General features: G+C 37.8%; 1 protein-coding gene across 3 annotated transcripts in view; it reads left to right on the top strand.

Annotated features, from left to right (window-relative positions):
- LOC122539072 (heat shock protein beta-1) overlaps positions 1 to 19,577 on the top strand; it is a 37,575-nt gene that overhangs the window by 11,070 nt on the left and 6,928 nt on the right. For 2 of the 3 annotated variants that reach the window (XM_043673672.1, XM_043673674.1), the window contains exons 2-3: positions 4,136 to 4,252; positions 6,798 to 6,987. In XM_043673672.1, the coding sequence (XP_043529607.1) occupies positions 4,136 to 4,252; positions 6,798 to 6,987 (307 nt within the window). The remainder of the gene's footprint in view (positions 1 to 4,135; positions 4,253 to 6,797; positions 6,988 to 19,577) is intronic. The other variant, XM_043673673.1, reaches the window with a different exon arrangement.

Genomic DNA, 19,577 nt, shown 5'->3' on the forward strand with positions numbered 1-19,577 from the left:
GCCGCGACCAGACACGTAGGACCTTTCTCCTGCCGAGGATAATTGTTGTCTACCGCGTTCTCCATGCCTCTATCAAACGAGCGCTTCCTGCACGTTTTATACGTTTGAAAGACATTTTGACAGACATCGCGATCGTCTCGATACGGGACTCGGCTTTTGTTCTGTGTGAAAGAGGCTCGCCAAAGTGAAAGAAGCCCTTTTTGTTCGTTCGCGGTACTCTGCCTCTTCCTTTGCTGACCGACCGCTACCCATTACCGTCTACTCTCCCTTACCTTCTGTTCCACTTTGAGCGAAATGTTTGCGAAAACATGCCTCCTCCTTTCAAGTTCTTTATCACGCTCGTCGAATGGGCCTTTTTTCTTCGCGACGAAGTTTATAGGCGCTTCCCTCCGTGTCTGGACATTTTAGAAAGGGAGTTCAGAGATCCGTCGTTTGGCATTGAAACGCTCGTACAGATTTTGTAACTTTCGAATAGTATCGTTGGGCTTACAGTTCACGAGATTCACTCTACTGTTCTCCTCGCTTCAGATAATTCTCTAAAACTCAGTCGTCTCTTTTGCAACGTACGATACATCTTAAAATTATTGATCGTATTTTTCATTATAATAAATTAAAATTATATCGTGTTTAAGAATTATGTACAAAATCGGATCATCTAGACTCGACTAGACTGATCTAATACTAGGATACTTAATTTCGAAATTTGTTATTCAATTGAATTTTATTACCAGAGTGCCTATTCTTATGGAAATTTATATTTTCACGGACACATTTTGAAAAAATATCGTTTCATCTGCTATAATATCGACAATAATCAAGTAACCGAATTTTCAAGGAAGCACTCGTACAATATGGCACGTATAGTATGTATGATAAAATCTATAATGGAACGCTGCAGTTCGTAGACCGAACAGCGTGATTGATCGCTTCCTTCTGATCGAAGAACGCGGCAGCAGATCTTGACTAACCTGAATCTATCAATCTTATTTCGTTTTGTTTCTTTTTAACTGGATTTTATTTTTTTCTCTTTTTTACGAGATTGATTGCTGCTGTAATGGAAAAAGAATTAAGAAGATTGCATAGAGCTTCAAGTAAGAGTCTATCAACACGAATATTAGTTGACTGCGAATTCATAACATATTCGAAACAGTGATTTCTGATTGTTTTCTTGTCGGTTTGCTAAAATTATTTGAAAGCGGAGCATTGGAGTGTTATTGCAACAGCCCTTTTAATTATTGTATTTTTATCGTTTCATCGTTCCCACTGCACTGCGCTGGCAGTTGCGAATTGCTATTTTTCTCATTCCAGTGCTCGTATGAAGGATAAAATAGTAGACACGAGCCACGTTATGTCGCGTGACAGGATGCCGCGACATTTTCTTTCTAAAATTGTTATTCCGTTAGTAATTCCGCCCCGATTGTTCGTTGACTGTGTAAGTACTTTGTTCCGTTATTTCTTTCGAGGCATTGCAAGAGTTTATCGAACATCCGTATGATTATATTTAAATGTAATAAATATCCTAAAGAATATTATTTTATTTACTGACAAATTTTACACGTACTTGTGATCTTTTTTATCAATTACATTTTTTGAGATTGATATTGATCTCGTACGAATAGATATTAAAAACGTACGTAAATTTTAAATATTTAATTCTAACATTCGATATAATTTTATGTACGTGTTTTATAAGCTACATGTATAAAGCATCGTGAAAAAGAGATCGAACGGCGACAAAGTTAAATTCGATTCCCAAAGTGTCAGGGAAGGAACGAACAGTGAAAGCTGGAAGCATTAGTTTTGCCGGTCAGAGAAGGTTAATTCTTAAAACTTTCTAAAACGGATATCAGTTTCACGTGCAAGGGTAGAGCAGAGCGGAGGATTAATTTTGAGGCCAGTCGTGGTCGTGCACTATTTTAGAAAGCATCGCGGGTCGCCGACCTCCTCGAACAGCGAGGAGCCGTGACTTCCGGTTATCAGTTTTACGAAACTTGCAGCGAACTGGCATTTAGTCGCCGGCCTGCTATAAATAACGACCAAGCGCGACCTGAATTGGTGATAAGTTAATTCGTGACGGCTCGTGGATTGCTTTAACGATGGTTAATCGAAGAAATTAGCGCGGCATCGATCGCTGACGGAATTCGTTCGGGGATGGAACGAATGAAAAAAGAAGGTTTATGCAGCTTGAAAAATTGGATTTTTAGTCTTCTTAAAAGAGCAGCGTTAATTTCATTTAAGAAATTGTTTGAGTACAGAGAATCTGAATCGAAGTTCAATTTTTTTTTTTTTTTCAATTGAACTTGAGAATTTTTCTAATGTAATAATGTATCGTTATAATATAATGTATCGGCTTTTAAAGGGTTTGTTATATTGTGCAAATATAATATGAATTTCGTAGTTAAGTTTTATATGTATAATTTCTTATTACGTGTACAAAAATAGAAGTTTTTTTTCTGACAAAATAGAAAAGATAACAGATAAAGTAGTAAAATAATAAAATGAAAAAAGAGAGACTTGACACTGTCTCTTAAAATTCAGTGAGCCTTTAAAGGGTTAATTCCTACATGTATATTAACCCTTTGGATACTTAAAATTAGCAAAAGTCTAAAAGTTCAATATTGAATGTGGAGCATAAATTAAATAACATTGAACATTTCGATTCTCTATTTCCAAACAGTTTCAATTATTACGAAAATACATCATTACAGAATATACAATTATTCGATTGAACATTCCGAATTTTCTCTATCAAGTTAGGGAGTATTTCTTCTTTTTTTTTTTTTTTTTTTCCTCCTGACGGACGTACATACTTCTGTCGTCGAGAATCTTTCTCCCAGAATGTAAACCGTGATCGGTTGCTGGCTTACCAAAGTAATATTTTTAATGGCTGATTGGCATGATGCAGACACTTGGTTTTAGTTCACCTAATTACTGAATTGCTGAGTGATGTAACAGCGTGTAACCGGCAGTGGCGTACAGCGTTAATGAACAGATTGCATCAGCAGTTCCTAAATTTGGTATTTCTCACTCGTTCAGAATCCCATGACCGAAATGTACATATGTATCTATGAAGATTTCGTAAGAACTTTGGGAACTGCTAGGTGATAGTCGAGACGTTCAGAAGCCACGTTGATCAACCTCATATAAGTTGTAATACAAAGGAAAATTATTTTTGCTTTTAAATTTGCAATTGTCCGCACTAGTTTCCAAGTTCTGAAAATGAGTCCTCTGCTTTTTAATATATCGAATATTAATCACGCGTCTCAACTTTATCCGAAATGAAGTTGATCACTTTGGCTCCCGAGTGGAAAAATGTGTTTTACATCGCTTTGCAACACACAAAGTCGAAGCACAAAGGTTCTAAACAAGAGTGCCATCTATTTGGAGATACACGCTGTGAACGTTTTCTTTCTTTCTTTTTTTTTTTTCAAATAACCGGCGGGGATGTAATTTTCAATGCTGTTCTTACGCCTCTTTCATATGTAAATACGGAGTAATTTTATCCTGGGAATGGACCTTCTTTGGAACTTCTCCTGTACATACTGTTTCTTGGCGACAAACTAAACCAACTACATGCTCTCTCGTTCTCTTTGCCAACCAAACATTCTTTTGTTCTCTTTATTCTTCTTTTCTTCCGCTAATCGAAGATACGACGTAAGAAACAAACTTTTGTCGAGGCATCCAACCTGTTGACGGTGAAGTTAATATCGAAGTCAGTGGTTAAAGCTGAGATTAACTCTTAACTCGAATTTATTTTGTGTTTGCGAATCTGCGCTTGCGAATTAACCCTTAAATAGTATCGTTGGGTAATAACCGAGAATCAACCAACGCAGCGGTGGAACAATGCTGGAATCGACAACTCGTTTGACGCCAGGAAGCAGCAGGATGATTTCCAAAAATCAAAAAAAAAAAAAAAAAAAAAAAAAAAAAGAAAGAAACGGGAAAGGAGAAAGATGAGCAACAGATGAGTGTCTATGCCGATAACACGGCCGCAGAGAGGAATTATGCGACTGAACGAAACTAACCAACCACCGAAGTTAACAAAATATTAATTGTCCCCTGTTCCCTCTTGCTCGACTTCTGTTTCGCCTTCTGATTGGCTCTCTGCATTGGCACGTTGGTGACTAACTCGAAGTCGACATCACACGAGCACCAGCGAACATCGTACCTCGACTACCTCGAAGACCGAAGGTTGGGACAAGGTCGACCCTGCAGCACCGCCAAAGCGGTCCGCATTCGACAGCTTCAAAAGGTGACGCTACACACAGAGAAAAAAAAAACCAACGATCACTCTCTCTTTCTTCTTCTTTTTTTTTTTTTTTTTTTTTTTTTTTTTGTTCTTAAATGTCCGAATAATTCCCCGATGTCCATATTTTCCTTGGTAGAGGTCCGTCATTTTGTTCTGTGGTATTTTGCGTTAGAAATTGGCAGCTCTTTGCTCGGTTTTAACTTCTGGCAAAATTGGAAATTAAATGATTTTAAATTTCCTTCCGTCCGAAAATAAAAATTTGTTTTATTTACTATAATATTACAATATTATAATTTTTTATGTTTTTATGTACTATATGCATTCTGCAATTATGCAAGTATTTTCTAATTTCCCACAAGTGCATGAAAATCTGCAATCTAATGATTAATTGGTATCACGAACAAGTAGTTTTAAATTAGTGTCATTGTTGCGAGGTTAATGTTACTCCCGAGTCGCGTGTGTGCTGCATATTGAAAGTTCGAAGTTGCCTAATTGCATCAATATCGAACCTGTTGCTAACTTTACTATTAATAGAGTTAGCTCTCCAATATGTACGTGTCTTTGCAAATTTGTAATATTCTACGTTGACAATTCTAAATTCATTAAATTATAGTTTAAAAAGGCATTATAATTCATACACACAAGATACAAGTAAGATACGTTCTATTGATATTTTCTAATGAAACGTTTTTCTAATAGCTTCTTCATTTCATTTTCATAATAATTAATTTTATAATTACATGGAGATACTATTAAATGATACGCACCTTAATTAAATAATATGTAGACTATAAATACAGCAAATTCTTTTTATAGTCATTGCACATACTTCAATTAGCAATCCTAGTTTGATAATTCTCAAGTAAGTCACTATATTAGTTTACATCAAATTACTAAAATTCAGTATATTTAATTTTACTTTGTGTTTCACGTTACACCGCGCTAAAAATTAGTAACAAAATTAAATGAAACGATTTATATCTTAAATTTTTCCTATCGCAAATAGCCCAATGATACCAATTATGTAGTGGTTAATCTGTCGATTGATGGAAACTTTCGCAATTGTATAAATTTCCTCTACTCAAATATTCACCGATGACTCGATTATCGAAATAGCTGCCTCGCGCGTTCGCTTTCCCTATATGTATGCATATATTTACCATATTCCCCAATTACCTACTATCTTCTTTCTCACACCACCAACTAACCGTAAGCCACCATCAGCAACAAAAGCACTGTACAAGGTAATGGGCACAAAGATTATTCACGAGTAGATCGATCGGCAAAGTATTAACTCCTCGGTGAATGAATTAACCCAAACCCTCGTAACGTATAGTGATATATTAGAATAATGATCGCTTTTCCCTGCAGTTTCTCGCGTATGTTTCATGAGACAACGCCATCGAGACTGGCGAGCGTGTGGCACGCTGTAGAAATCGAGTTCCTTAACACGCCGATAGTCAGCTGAAAATAAGTAGATGCGCACGATCTTGGTCGTTTGTCGTGAGCCAGTATCAATGTTGTGTTTTGTTGCTATTGTTCGTTGCATTGTCACCGCCATCGTGTGTAAGGTAGTGATCGCCTCGATACCGATACTATTGATGATATTCGATCAATTCGATACCAACGTATTCAGCGAGAAGTGTCGATACGCGTCGAAACTTCGAGTACTTGGTATCAGTTATCGATGCCGATTCGTTCTGAATCAATACCAAATTAAATAACACTGTACGGAATCGAAATATTGACACTTGAATCGATTCCTTGACACTTGACGAAATTATCGATACTCTTGTTCGATACTCTTAATGTTTTGTTAAAATTCTAATTTAGTATTAAAATTCGGCACAAAATAGTCTTAAAATTGTCGATATTTTAAACCGATTGAATTTCGTAAAAGAAAAATCGTGCAACTAGGCTCGTTTCAAAGCGTGAAACGTCTATCTTTTGTACTACTGAATTTGCTTCTCACAAAGATTTTTCTACAGCATTCTGACCGAGGTGAATAAAAATACTCTCGAAGATTTCGCAAAGATTTTGCAAAACGTCTTTGCGAATTACTGGAAAGAATCTTGTCGTAATTAACGATCCCTTGAAATTTGTTGCACAATTTTTCCCCCACAAAATTATGAGTTTAAATTATCGACGATTTATCATCGAGTGTATTGTTCGTATCCACTGTATTATAAACATCGAAGAAGACTGAAAATGGTATAATCGATAGTATTAATATGGTATCAGTCCCATCAAGGTAAGATTCTGTTTCTCTCGAACTGTGGCACCCAGATCACTCGTAGGTGAACGAGTCCTCGTTGAGCCATTTGTATTGTTTTCGATAGCCATTGCATCGTCGTCGACGCATATACATATATTCGATTTATGTCTTCGTTTTTTTTTTTTTAATTTTTTTATTTATTTATTTATTTTTGCTTTTTATTTGTCCATCGTCCAGACGTTCACAATTGTCCCGTGATAAAAGTTACAAAAACGAAACGAAGCGTGTTACGGTCGGTAATTAATCGAAGGTTCGTTGCGTTGTACCTTTCAGCACGACGACGCAAAGCTCGACGCAGAACAGCAGTTCCCTGAGCCCGCAGCACGATTCAGCCTGGCTCGACGGCCTGAACAGTCCACTCATCCAGGATGAAGGCGACAGCAAAATGCTGAAGCTTCGATTCGATGTTTCCCAGTACACGCCGGAGGAGATCGTTGTCAAGACCGTGGACAACAAGCTGCTGGTGAGTACTCTTCCGCGTTCTTCTCCCGATTAAAGCGCCTTGTTAGATCTTATTAGATTACATTGGGAATAAAAGAGAAAGCGACGAGTCTTCGTTTCTGGATCTATCGTACGGATGTGTCCACGCGACTTTAAAGAGCTCGATTAACCTTTGGGGATTCATGCCTGGCCTGTTTTTAATTTGTTCACGTTTCTTGCTCGTTTGTATAATTTTCACGGTTGAAAGTAATTTTAGACGTTATAACGTTAGATGTCTCTGCGACAGAGTTGAAAATATAATTTTTAGAGTTGCTGTAAACCAAAAAATTGTGCAAATAATAACGTATGATTTAATTACGATTCATTATGGAGTGTCCGTTGTTTAAAGAATGATTCGAAACGTCGCCTCTTTTTAATCTCAGGTTTGAAGTGATTTTACTATCAAATACAGTTCGTAATGAGATTTCAACCTAATCAAATTTGTAAGTTACGCTTATAATTAGTTTCTGAAAAATAAGTTCATTTTTATGTTGGTTGGTAATTTGAAAAATTGTGAATTTAAGTTAGAAATTAAATTAAATAAATAGATGTGTTTATGATATTTATAATTTAACTAAATTATTTATAATAAATGAATTTATTTTTCTTCAAAGTTCATTAGGAAATAAATATGAGAGATGATGTGTTGAGGGAATGACGCGCGATTAAAATTTTGAATAAATCTGTTTGCAATAAATGTTTAAAATTTATGAAACAAATAAATTTAAAAGTCTATCGAAAGAAATATGTTGTGGGATATAGAATATTTTAAAAGAATGATATACGGTTAAAGTTTCCATTTCCAAGAAGCGAGATTTCATACATTTAGACCATTCTAAAACTTACAAATGGGAATTTATTATAACTGATTCATCACGACGCGCGCATATTTTGCGTTTTAGCGTCGCTTGTTGCACAACTTGGCAACTAACGAATCTGGCCCACCATATTGTGCAATCGGTGCTATACATGCAGGCCACTGTTACTCCTCTTGAAATTTCATCGAAAATTAATCAAATGTTCCCACATTTTCCAACTATTCTTTCTTATAATCTCTCAGAAGTGATAATTTATTTGGTAACGCGTATCTCGAACGAAAGATGGATCGAAATCACAACGACACGCGGAGTATCCCGCGTACGCCCGACCAAGAACACGGCGAACAGGAAGTGGCGGAGAATTTTACGCTGGTTTTACCGGCACTCGCGCCTCTTTACGAACAATATGGAACATTCTAATTGCTCTTGTTACATCACTTCCCGGCAGGAAGTCGGCTCCACCGGTTCAACCGGTAAGGGCAATTCTTGTTAGTTAAAACCGGCGCGCGTCTTCGTGATTAAGTCCGCCACTAGTCGCGCAGCGGACCCAGTCCTCGTTCCTGAGGAGACCGAATCACAGCTCTTGCTTTTCTTTTTCATATATCTTTCTATTTTTAGTTTTTTTTTTATTTTCCCAAAGTCCTTCTAGTTCCTAGACTGACCGTTTAATTTTTAATTCTTGACTTTTTATTTGTTTATACGGGATAAAATACAAAGATGAATGATGAAACGAATGTTTCTTCCGAGTGTTTTAATTTTTGACTGTAGCTTTCAATTTCTGATTCATTTAATATTAATAGCGATAAAAGCGCTTTTTGATATGCAAGTGTGCAACTATGGAAGATATAAAATTTTATTTCGTTCTTGGGAAGGACGCAGAGTTTCTTTATATTTTTTAAATTATTCAGAAACGACGTCAACCGACGATACGTTTCGTTTCGTTTGTTTATCTTCTCCGGCTTCTTGAATTTTCCTTTTTAACCAATCGTGACACACTGTATACATTTCTTACTGTGTCCAAATATTTGACTATTCTCGCCACTCCTATGTATTTTACTATTCTTCTACCGTTCATCCTTGCATACAGAACACCAAAGTATTCCTACATTCGAACAATAATTCCGTAGAAATTGCAGAACGAGAAACTCAGGCTACTTTAAATAAACAGCTTTCCAAGATACAACACCAATAGTCCTCAGATTAGAAAGTAAATTTCTGCGAAATAAAAATTTATCAAAGTTTTGCAAAAGTATCGGATCCCTAGTGTGTTTAATCAATTCTTTGTCATTTTGAGGATTAATTGGTTTGTGTGATAAATTGGTCGAAAATTGTATTATGTGTAACTGAAAGATCTTCTCGTTCAAGATAATTACTGAATATTAAAAACAAAAGGTGTTATTCTATTTTGGAACGAGAGTCGATGGATAAAACATGGCCGACGAGGGCAAAGATTTTCGACTCGATGGTAGAAAAAAGTAGAAGAATTTGTGCAGGAAGTCGGAGCCAGAATTTTCCCCGAAGTTTTGCGTTACGCGCGCAAGTTTGCGTTCAAGTTTCTCTTCTCCTGGCCGACGTTCCTGTCGACCCGGACGGAAATAACTCGCGCCAAAAATAAGTTTACGGTGCTCGTCACGCCGCGACGGCTTGGAATAATGTTCGGCCATTGTGAGCACCCTGTGCGATCGTTCTGTGACGATATGTCGCTTTCAACCTAAATTCCCTTGACATTTTGACGGCGTTCGTTACCGGAAGTTGTCAGACATGGAATACTTTATTATTACAATTGTTAGATTTTCATCTAAAGTCCGTTAAACGATTTGCAATTCTTTAATGACAGTGATTCGAAAAAGGTGCGAAGATCAGAAGCGTAAAGCGAGATGGGGAAATTAACGGAACACGAAAGGGGTGTGAAGCTTTCGCGGAACGCGGTGTGCAAAAATCGAATGCCGCCGTTATGCAAACTCGGAAGGTATAAGGTCGTTGCACCGTAATAGTCTGTCGGAGTGTAATGGAAGGAAGATCAAAGTAACGGAGGCTCGCGTATAGTACATATGTACGTAGGTACGCCCACGAACAGGGACGGCTTTATTCCTCCGATTTCCTCGCTAAACAGTTGCTCTGTCTTTGATAAAACGTCGACCCTCTGTTTTTTTTTTTTTTTTCGTCCCTCGGATCGAGACAATCACGGAGACTAGCCTTCTTCAAGACCAGTCAACACGATTAACTTCTCTTCCTTTTCGTCAACATTGTCCTCTCGAGCATCTCCTCTTGCGTTTGTGTCTTCTGTTATTTTAACAAATAATCTCCACGCCGTTAATAGACTGCGGATTTCTATACAATTATACACATTTTTGTAAGAAAGTAATTTGAAAGATGGAATCCAGACAGAGGTTTGTTCTACCTGGATTGACGTGCCACGCACGTCGAGAATTTTCTGTTCCGAAAATTTGTAATATTTTCTCAGTTTCAAGTATATTTGAATAAAACAAACTAGGCGAAACAAATAATAAATTTATTATTTCTCGGTAATTTCTATCCAGCGATATCATACCGAAGGGGTTCAATAGGAAAGCGACGAATTATCGTACACGATTTGGTCACTCGTTATGGTCCGCAGTCAGTTGCCAGCGCAAGCGGTTAACTGTTATGTTTCATCAGGTTTACTCGCGTTTCATGTATTTTTGTATCTTTAAATTTCTCATAAATGCAGCCCGATGGCCACGTAGCGTTGATATCACTTCAATTAAATATAACCTAGGAGAAAATTCAAAATATCCTTGATTCTTCATATTTACGCGCAGTCCGTCCGCACGACTACCTCGACTACCTCGAGTTCGTCGCGATCTCGACTCGTTACGTGTCAGATGCTTTTTTCGGTAACGAGCATGAATCGACGCTTCTTCCTTAACCGGTCCCGCGCGACAGCGGGCGGGGAGGGATTTTTAAAGAACAGGCAGGAGGCCGTTCTCGAAACAGGTTGGCCGCGGTTTTATCGTGGTCAAGGTCCGGCGTGGATTCAGGTCGGTTCAGCTCGCGTATCACGGTCCTTAAAGGGCTGCCCCCAAGGACACGTTCCGAAGGATGAGCACGCCGGACCGAGCGAAGAATGCGATCTCCGCTCATTGTGTGCCGATCACGGTGACGTCATGCTCGCTCGATACAGCACGTCTCGGACAAATAGGAGCGTAGGACCGGTTTTATTCAGCGGTTTTATTCAAACGAGGAACGCGTTGGAGCTGCCACTTGGGCGAAACGATTGCGAAACGCCTCGTTCGTTTGCCCGTTTCAGGCAACTGGGTCGCCTCCCTCGAAGAATAGACCCGATCGATTTTCAATGGCCGCATCGACTTGGCTTGCTCGCTTTTCGATCTATGGAGCCGACCACGCACTTGCCTGTTTTTAATAGCCGATGTCTTCGAGCTGTGTGTCGCGAGGCTGATGACGTATACGATGTTTAAAATTATTTTTCAACAGCTCGACATTTACGGCCGACGCGCTGGTTGGTCGCTGAAATTTGGGTCGCCGATGAAGTTATTAAGAAAACGCAGGGCCTTTCCTTTTTCGGTCAAGGAGAGTGTGTGCCATTAGACAGTCCGGAAAGAAGTCTCGCGTTCACGCGGACGCTTTAACTGACTTTCGAAAGCTTCGAGGATCTCGTTCTACGCGCTGCCGTTGTCCACGGAAAAAGAGGCGCGAGCAACATCGAAAATTTTTCACTGGCTATATTCAGCCTGTGAGTCACGGTGAGACACGCCACTCGGCGCGTTTGAAATTTTTGGATTTCTCGAGAGTCTGTCGAGTGTAAAACACATGCGAGCACATGCTTTTCTTTAGCAAACGCTAGAAGGAATTATATATTTTATATATTTACCTTCAGATCCTATATTTATTGGAATTTTATTACGATATTTTATCGTGGTAACTCGGAGTGAATAAGAATATTGTGCGTTGATATCAACGCCTCCATTTTGCAGTGCAAGATTTCCCTTGGGAGAAATCTTAGAAAACTTTCATCGCGATAACATTCAGCAAATCCGCTGCAAGACAATTAAATAATTAATTAATTGTGACATTCATGCTTTCCTACTCTCTAGTTCCCCTATTCTGTATTGTATGGCGGAACTCCATTTATTGGAATCAGATTTTAATCCAATTACATAAGCTTTTCTTAGTCGAGTTCAATTATCTCGCACAGTTCATATAAACGAAATTCTATTGAATATACAGACCATTCTTCTTTTGCTTTGAGATATTAAAATGTTTCTGTTTAAATTATAACGACCATCCAGCAACGAAATTTCAATTGATCGAAACAAACGAATATTTTAAGATGCAAATTACCAAAAGTTCGCATTAAAATATACCCATTTTTTTTCTCTTTTTTCCTTTTTCTCAATTTTTTAAAAAAATCGAATATATGTATATACGCATGTAGCAAGCGGTGGTAATGCTTGTTTCCGGAACGTCGAAAGATCCATCGAATCTCGGTTAGAATTCGGTTAGGAACGCTTCAGAAGTCTGAATCGAGTGTCGTTAAAGCTAGTTGGCCGCGGTTTGCGTAATCCTCGCGGATCCGGTAAGACGATCCACGTGTTGGAAAGCTTAGATCCGCGGCAGAGTTGAGTTACCAGAGCCACATCCATCGGTGTGTCTCCTCCGCTCTCCACCATTTCCCCCAGGTTTCCCTTTGTCTAGGGTTACCTGCGGCTCGACTGCTCGCCCGCTTTCCTCCGATTCGCGCTGCCTCTCGTCTTTTACGACCAGCAGCCCGATCGATATCGCGACCAAGCCGAGGAAGCACCGAATGGAGCAGCATTCAAGAGCCACGCCGGAAGATATTTCTCGCTCTTCTCCGGTTCTCTGCTCCGTCTATCCGGCTTGTCGACGCAGCAATCGAAAGATTCTTCAAAATATTTTAAATACTTCTGAGAATTTTTATACGCTCGGAGAGCTCTGAGTTCTAAGTTCGAGAGAACCTCAATTCGTTGAGAGTCGAGCTGTTAATTTGTAACGATCAATTTATTCTATTAATCACTTGCGCTAGCAACTGATTGCGGACCATAACGAGTGACCGAAACCGTATACAATAATTCGTCGCTTCCTTTATCGTTCGAACTCGCCGGCATGACATCACTGGATAGAAATGATTGAGAAGTAATAAATCTTGCATAGCAGGTTATGCTATAAAACTGAGGAAACATTGCAATTTTAGGACAAATATTCCAGCGCAAGAGGTTAAATCCTAATACTTAATATCGCGAATATTAAATCATACGATGACGAATTCACGACAAAAGTAGAAGGTTCGCGGTTTAAAGTACGAGATCAAGTGGATGATCATTTTCAACAAAGTTGTGTTAGTCACTGTCACGGTTATTGGCTCTTTATTATGTATAAACTCCAATTTTATTTCACATTTTCGCGTTCAAGCATTGCAAAGTAGGAGTTTAGACTCTCTTCGAAGCCTGACTGGAGATTCAGGGTTGCTTGAACGTGCTCGAGGTTAAACGAGTAGATTAAACGTCGGACTTCTTCAGGATATCCTTCAAAACCATAGAAACGAAAGCTTTGCTCGAATAACGCGATCGATCGGATGGGTGAATGTCAAACGACGTGGTCGTGCTCCTGTAATTGTATTAAATTGACAGAAGACTGTGAGTAATTTGAGAGCGTATGTAGTACTTGTCCAGGTGAAATTTTCTCTTCGTCGTGTGATATCAAGAACGGCGGGTATTGCAGCTACCTATTGATCTTGTGGCGTGTGGCGTTGTAACAGGATCGTTCGTTAATAATGAAATTACAGCTCTGTCACGGGATGTTTATAATTGCAAGCCAGATTATAAATAACTTGTGTCTGTGGTAGATCTTGCAAACGTGATATGCGAATTTAGGTCGTAGGATCAGCTAGAAAATAGAAAACATGGAACATACACGGGATATTTCCGCACAATTGTGTCCGAAAACTATTCATTATTCGAAATAAAATTTTACTTCAAGCTTTGTCACGATGGCTGCCAAATTTATCTAGACGAAGATCGAGGTTACCTCCATTTTTCTAAATTATATATTTTTTTAATGCAGTTCTACATTCTCCATAAGATTTAGACACATTATATTGATCGCGGTATTAAGAAAATCTTCTAGGTAACGGTAGTTATCTTCTAGTTTCACGGTATTAAAAATAGTCTAGAAGATATTTTAACATAAATTCAAAAAGTTGAAAAGAATAATGCGAACATGAGAGAGTGTGGTTCCTGTTTCTTTTTTTTTTTTTTTTTTTTCGTCTTATCGCGAAATCTGCTCTCGTTCGCGAAAAAGGTGCAAAAAGCGAAGTGCAACGACTTATCTCCGATTACGGAATTATTTTAATGCCTGGTTTCCGCGCGAGCTGGCTAATCGGCGGCAAGACCGGTGCTTTCACGCTCGCCTCCGTCTGGCGAATGCTCGAGTTCCCAAGCGGATCCTCCTCAGCTCTGGACTCCGGGGTGGTGATCGTATTATCGCCGCAATACGCTTCGTTTACACGCGTATCCTGCCTTTCACGCGGTTGCACGCGTGTTTTTCTGTCTCGTTTCGTGAGGCGTATTACACTGTACTTCTTCCTCAAGCTTATATTAGTCAATTAGTCATACATTAATCAAGCAATATATCTCAAAAATGATCAATCGAATAGCGTCGTGTTATGAAAGAATCTAATTTAAAATAACTGTGCGTAGATAATAATTTATTCGAGCATGAGAATGATTTTTCTGTTGATTATTTCATTGTTCGAACGTGATGTAATGCGCGTCTGTAGTAGAAGACTCTTTCATACGAGTGAATGTACATTATATTCGCCATTTTAGATTATTTTATCATCTACTGTCAAACGAAGTAACTTTTTATTTTATATTTAAATAAATTCAATATATTGTCAGCTAATTCGTTACTTCAATTGAGAATCAGCTCAAATAATATATTGAATTAAATCTCGCATTAAATAAAATTACTTCTCCGACGTCGCTTCTAAAGTAACGATATAAGAAACTGGTTGAAATAAATCATTATTTCAAATTTTTTTTTTTTATTTTAAATTTTTCTCTTCCCTTTCTTTTTTTTTTCTGTCCTCGCTCATGTTCGCACTTTGTGGGAGAAAAGAGTCTGGCGACCTCGAAACCGCGGACTGCAGACTGGTTCTCTTTAGTCTTGCTGCCGCAGAGAACCGCGATTCTACGGTCGCTTTACCCTTGCTCCCTTTCTTTTTTTTTTTTTTCTATTCGCCCTTTTCTATTCTTTCTCCTTTCCACGGGTTGTAAAAGGTACCGTTGATGTCTGGCTCTTCGCTTTTATGGACCCAGGTTGTTCGATTAAAAAAGTTTTTGTCCGTACAGGCTAGCGTCGTGGTCGATGTGCTGGTTTTTATTGAGCCAAGGTGAGGAGAGAGCAATCCGAAATTTTTGAATTAAGAGATTTAGAAACCATCAAGGTTGTGACAAAATTTCACATTTTATTCCAGTCGATAGTCTGTCTCATTCAAATCACTCGTCTACCGAATTTTCGTTATAAACCAAATATCTTTCTATCTTCTTTAATATTTTTTTATATTTTCTTATGATTTCTCCCGATTGGAATATTTACTATTCTTTATTAATACCAATTATTCATTTAACAATAAGGAGTACCTTGTTGCTTGTTATTATTTCATTATTATTTTATATCACTCATACGAACGCAGTGCTTCTATTTGTCTTACCATTTTATTTTATTTTATTTACTTTTATTTATTTACATGAACGAGGTACACAAACATACATCAGATAATATAATAAACTAATGGCAATGAAATAAATGATGGAGTATAAAGAACAGTAGGTATACATTGATAAGTATAAAATCTTTCCAACATTATCCGCTTATTATATCGATTTTCATACAGACTCATCGAGTAACAAAAATCGATCGATATTTTTCTCTCCTGGTCACTTCAGGGAGGCCAGCACCATGTTCGATCGAACGAACCACGATCTTTCTCGAACGAGTTGCATAAGAACACGCGTGCACGAGGCGTCCGATTCGGTAGACGTTCCTCGACTTCTCGCAAGGTTAAGGCCAGGTTATTTGGTTCGTTGGCAAGCGGAGAACGCGCGGACAGATTGAACTGGTCCAAGAACGAGAGCAACGGCGTCGCACGGAGAGCCTCGACATCGCTTCGTGTCGCGCCGCGTCGAGCCGAAACGCAGCTCATTAACATCGTTTGCGTAATGCAATTAGCGCGTGCAGCCTCGCCCACCCTCTCAGGAGAGGGTCGTGTCGTTTCTGCCTCGTGGCTCTTGGGTGCGGTCGAACGTTGAATCTTTTGCACCTGCATTTTGTTTTTTTTTATTTACGATGAATTTTACGTGGAGTTACTCGAAGCGTGTCCCCCTCGTGCACGTACAACGGATAATTATTAAAATCGTACACCCCCCAAAGATTGACTTTCATCGAGCGCAGATAATACGCTTGTAGCAAAGAAATGAAAGTAAGTAAGCAAGGAGTAGGGGAAAATTTACAATACATTTTTTGAAAAGTAGCTTCTATTATATAATTATAGAAGTAAGCTTCTATTTATATAATTTGTAGAGGTGTGCGAGAATCTGAAATATCGGGTCGGGAAATTTTTTCAGGATTGGGCGAGATTCTCGAATTTATCGGGATTCCCGAAAGAGTTGGGATTTGGGAAAGGATTGGGAACAAGCTTAAATAATTCGTTAAAGCCCACGCCTTCAACATTATCGAAAGATCGCAGATATATAACTCGAAGAGTTACTTGACAGTGTCCCCCTGTCAGAGTTACTCGAAGCGTGTCCCCCTCGTGCACGTACAACGGATAATTATTAAAATCGTGCACCCCCCAAAGATTGACTCTCATCGAGCGCAGATAATACGCTTGTAGCAAAGAAATGAAAGTAAGTAAGCAAGGAGTAGGGGAAAATTTATAATACATTTTTTGAAGAGTAGCTTCTATTATATAATTATAGAAGTAAGCTTCTATTTATATAATTTGTAGAGGTGTGCGAGAATCCGAAATATCGGGTCGGGAACACGAAATTTTTTCAGGATTGGGTACCCGAACATTTCGAGATTCTCGAATTTATCGGGATTCCCGAAAGAGTTGGGATTTGGGAAAGGATTGGGAACAAGGTTAAATAATTCGTTAAAGCCCACGCCTTCAACGTTATCGAAAGATCGCAGATCTAGAACTATGATTCGAGCAATTCCTTCTGTTATATCTTTTGGTTTAACAATCTTTCGCGTATCATTTTGTACACGTGACAAATTTTATATCGATTCAGTTTCTTTTCTAGTATATACATTAATGTTTGGATGCATATGCTTCAGATGGCATAATAACCAGCAGTAGTATTTACAATTTAAGATTCATGGTGACAATGCGTGCATTCCGCCTTTGTGTCATCTTTTTCTTGAAAATGTTCCCAAACAGAGCTTCTCTTTACCTCCTTCCTTTGCACGATGTCTTCTGCACTACTTCTGCACTACTTCCTGCTACCACAACTTTATTCTCACTATCACTCGACTTGGTTTTAAAGATTTTTAGTCTTTATTAAATTCACACAGATTTTGAAATATACGTTCGAGCTGCCCTAATTTCTCAGCGATACTGCTCAACAGCGTACATAATATCCAAGCACGCAGTCACACGTTCCGTTTACATCAGGTCACACGATTCTTAAAATCCGTTTCCAATAATTTCATTGGCAGAAGAAATTAAATTGTGTATTTACATATTTTGTAGGCTGTTATACAGCGTTGTAGAGTAGTTCGAGAAACGGCAGCCGGGTTTCTCGAAATTTTCGGGTTTTCGCACACCCCTAATATTTTGCTGAAAGTCATTCGAGTCTTTAAAAATACACTGTTATAAATACAGAAAATCTCTGTGAAAAATTGTAAATAATTTCGACTACTTTGGTAGTCCTGGTGTAATAATGTGGTGTTTAATCATTCGTGTTCAATAAAACAGTAAAATTTTAGTAATAAAACAGTAACCCTTTATTAAGGGTTGTAAAGGGGAAGTTTTAATTCTTCGAGAATTTTCGAGAAAAAAATATATCTTTCTGTCATTCGCTATATTCTATATGATATAAAATACGTATACACTTATACAAAACCGTATTTCTCGAAAAAGAACTTCTATTTTTTTGTAAAATCCACGGAGATGAACTTTAAAAGGTTCAGGTGCAAAAAATTGTAAGATATTTATAACACAGCTTTTATTTATATATTTTACGAAAAATCTTTGAAAATGCAGCTCTGCACATCTAAAAAATCTTGTAGGAAAAATGATGAATTGTTCATTCTACTATTTTATCAATACAGAAATTTACATCGAACTCTATCACTTTCCATTCTGTTTCTCTCTCGAACGTTCTAATGCAGTTGGGAAAAAATTAATAAACACCTCTAAAAATATCTTTCCTGTCATTAGCAATGGTGATAGTTTGATATTTTACATAATGTATCGCAACGCTCGACCTGAATGCGTAAGAAAACCTTGATCGACCTAGTTCATTATGCAAAGCATCGTTCGATAGATTTATTTATTTGTTTTAAATTATATCACATAAATTTATTGATCGTTGGATTTTATTGTTTGGTGAATCTTCGTTTTGGAACTAAGGCGATAAAGATAATTTATTAAGGACCAAACGACAATATAGATGTTTAAATTTTTTAAAATTTTATTAAAAAAATTTCTTGAATTTTCAAAATTTTACAAGTTGTGGAATCTACGTAGACATAATGATGAGAAAATATTAAATGAATTGGAATTTCCTTTGATGGATCCAATAAGTATTGACAGATAGAGTAGAATACACAATAAAATTGATTGAAAAGGATTGCGAATAAAATATTGCGTCAATGCAATGCTAATACCTAATGGATTAGTATAATATTTGGTTCTTCCTTTTAACTCTGCTATATTCTTTCAGTCATTTTCAACCCAGTAATATTTTTTTATATATTAACAAATATTCTCTGTTTGAACACTATATAGAAAAGAAATCTCAAGGCATCCTGTTTATTCGTTAAAATATAAAAATATAAAAAGTTTATTTATTAAAATATAAAAAGAAACTATATCGAAGTATAAAAGAAGGAGTTAAACGGCTTATCGCTTCTGTCTTCTAATATCCTTCTAATGGTTAATACCGTTCCTGTCTTTTAATATTCTATTTTTAAATCTAATTTTAAATCTAAACTCGTCTATAAACTTGTACTCCAGTCGCTCGAAGCCATCTCTGAAATATTGTTAAACCTTCGTTCGTTAAAATTTTCTATATTCTCCTCTCTCAATAGTCGCGCAGTTCTGAAAGGAGTACTCCAATCACGCGCTATCTTAATAGAAACAACGAGACTTATTTACCGCAAAACGGGTCTGGGGAAGTCGTTAGTGTCGAAGTAATCTACTTCACGGGTCTACAACTAAAGGAACGAAGAATCGCATTCACGAAGTTTCGAAGAAGAGGAAAACTTCGGAGAATACCGTCTTGTGGAGAACACAGCGGTGCAACATTTATTTTCTCCGGAGCAAATTCTCGTTTGCAAATTATGTAACGTATCGTTCTTATGAGGCGTAATCATTCTCGACGATTATTCGCTGTTACGCTATTATCAACGTCGTTCAAAGAATCGCGCTGTTGAATTGTATCACTCGATTATGTTGCTCGAGTTACGTGAAAAGATTCGATGGGTGTCGAACATCGTTGGAACGTAA

Source organism: Frieseomelitta varia, unplaced genomic scaffold (genome assembly GCF_011392965.1).
Source record: "Frieseomelitta varia isolate USP_RPSP 00005682 unplaced genomic scaffold, Fvar_1.2 scaffold_190, whole genome shotgun sequence".
Classification (NCBI taxonomy): domain Eukaryota; kingdom Metazoa; phylum Arthropoda; class Insecta; order Hymenoptera; family Apidae; genus Frieseomelitta; species Frieseomelitta varia.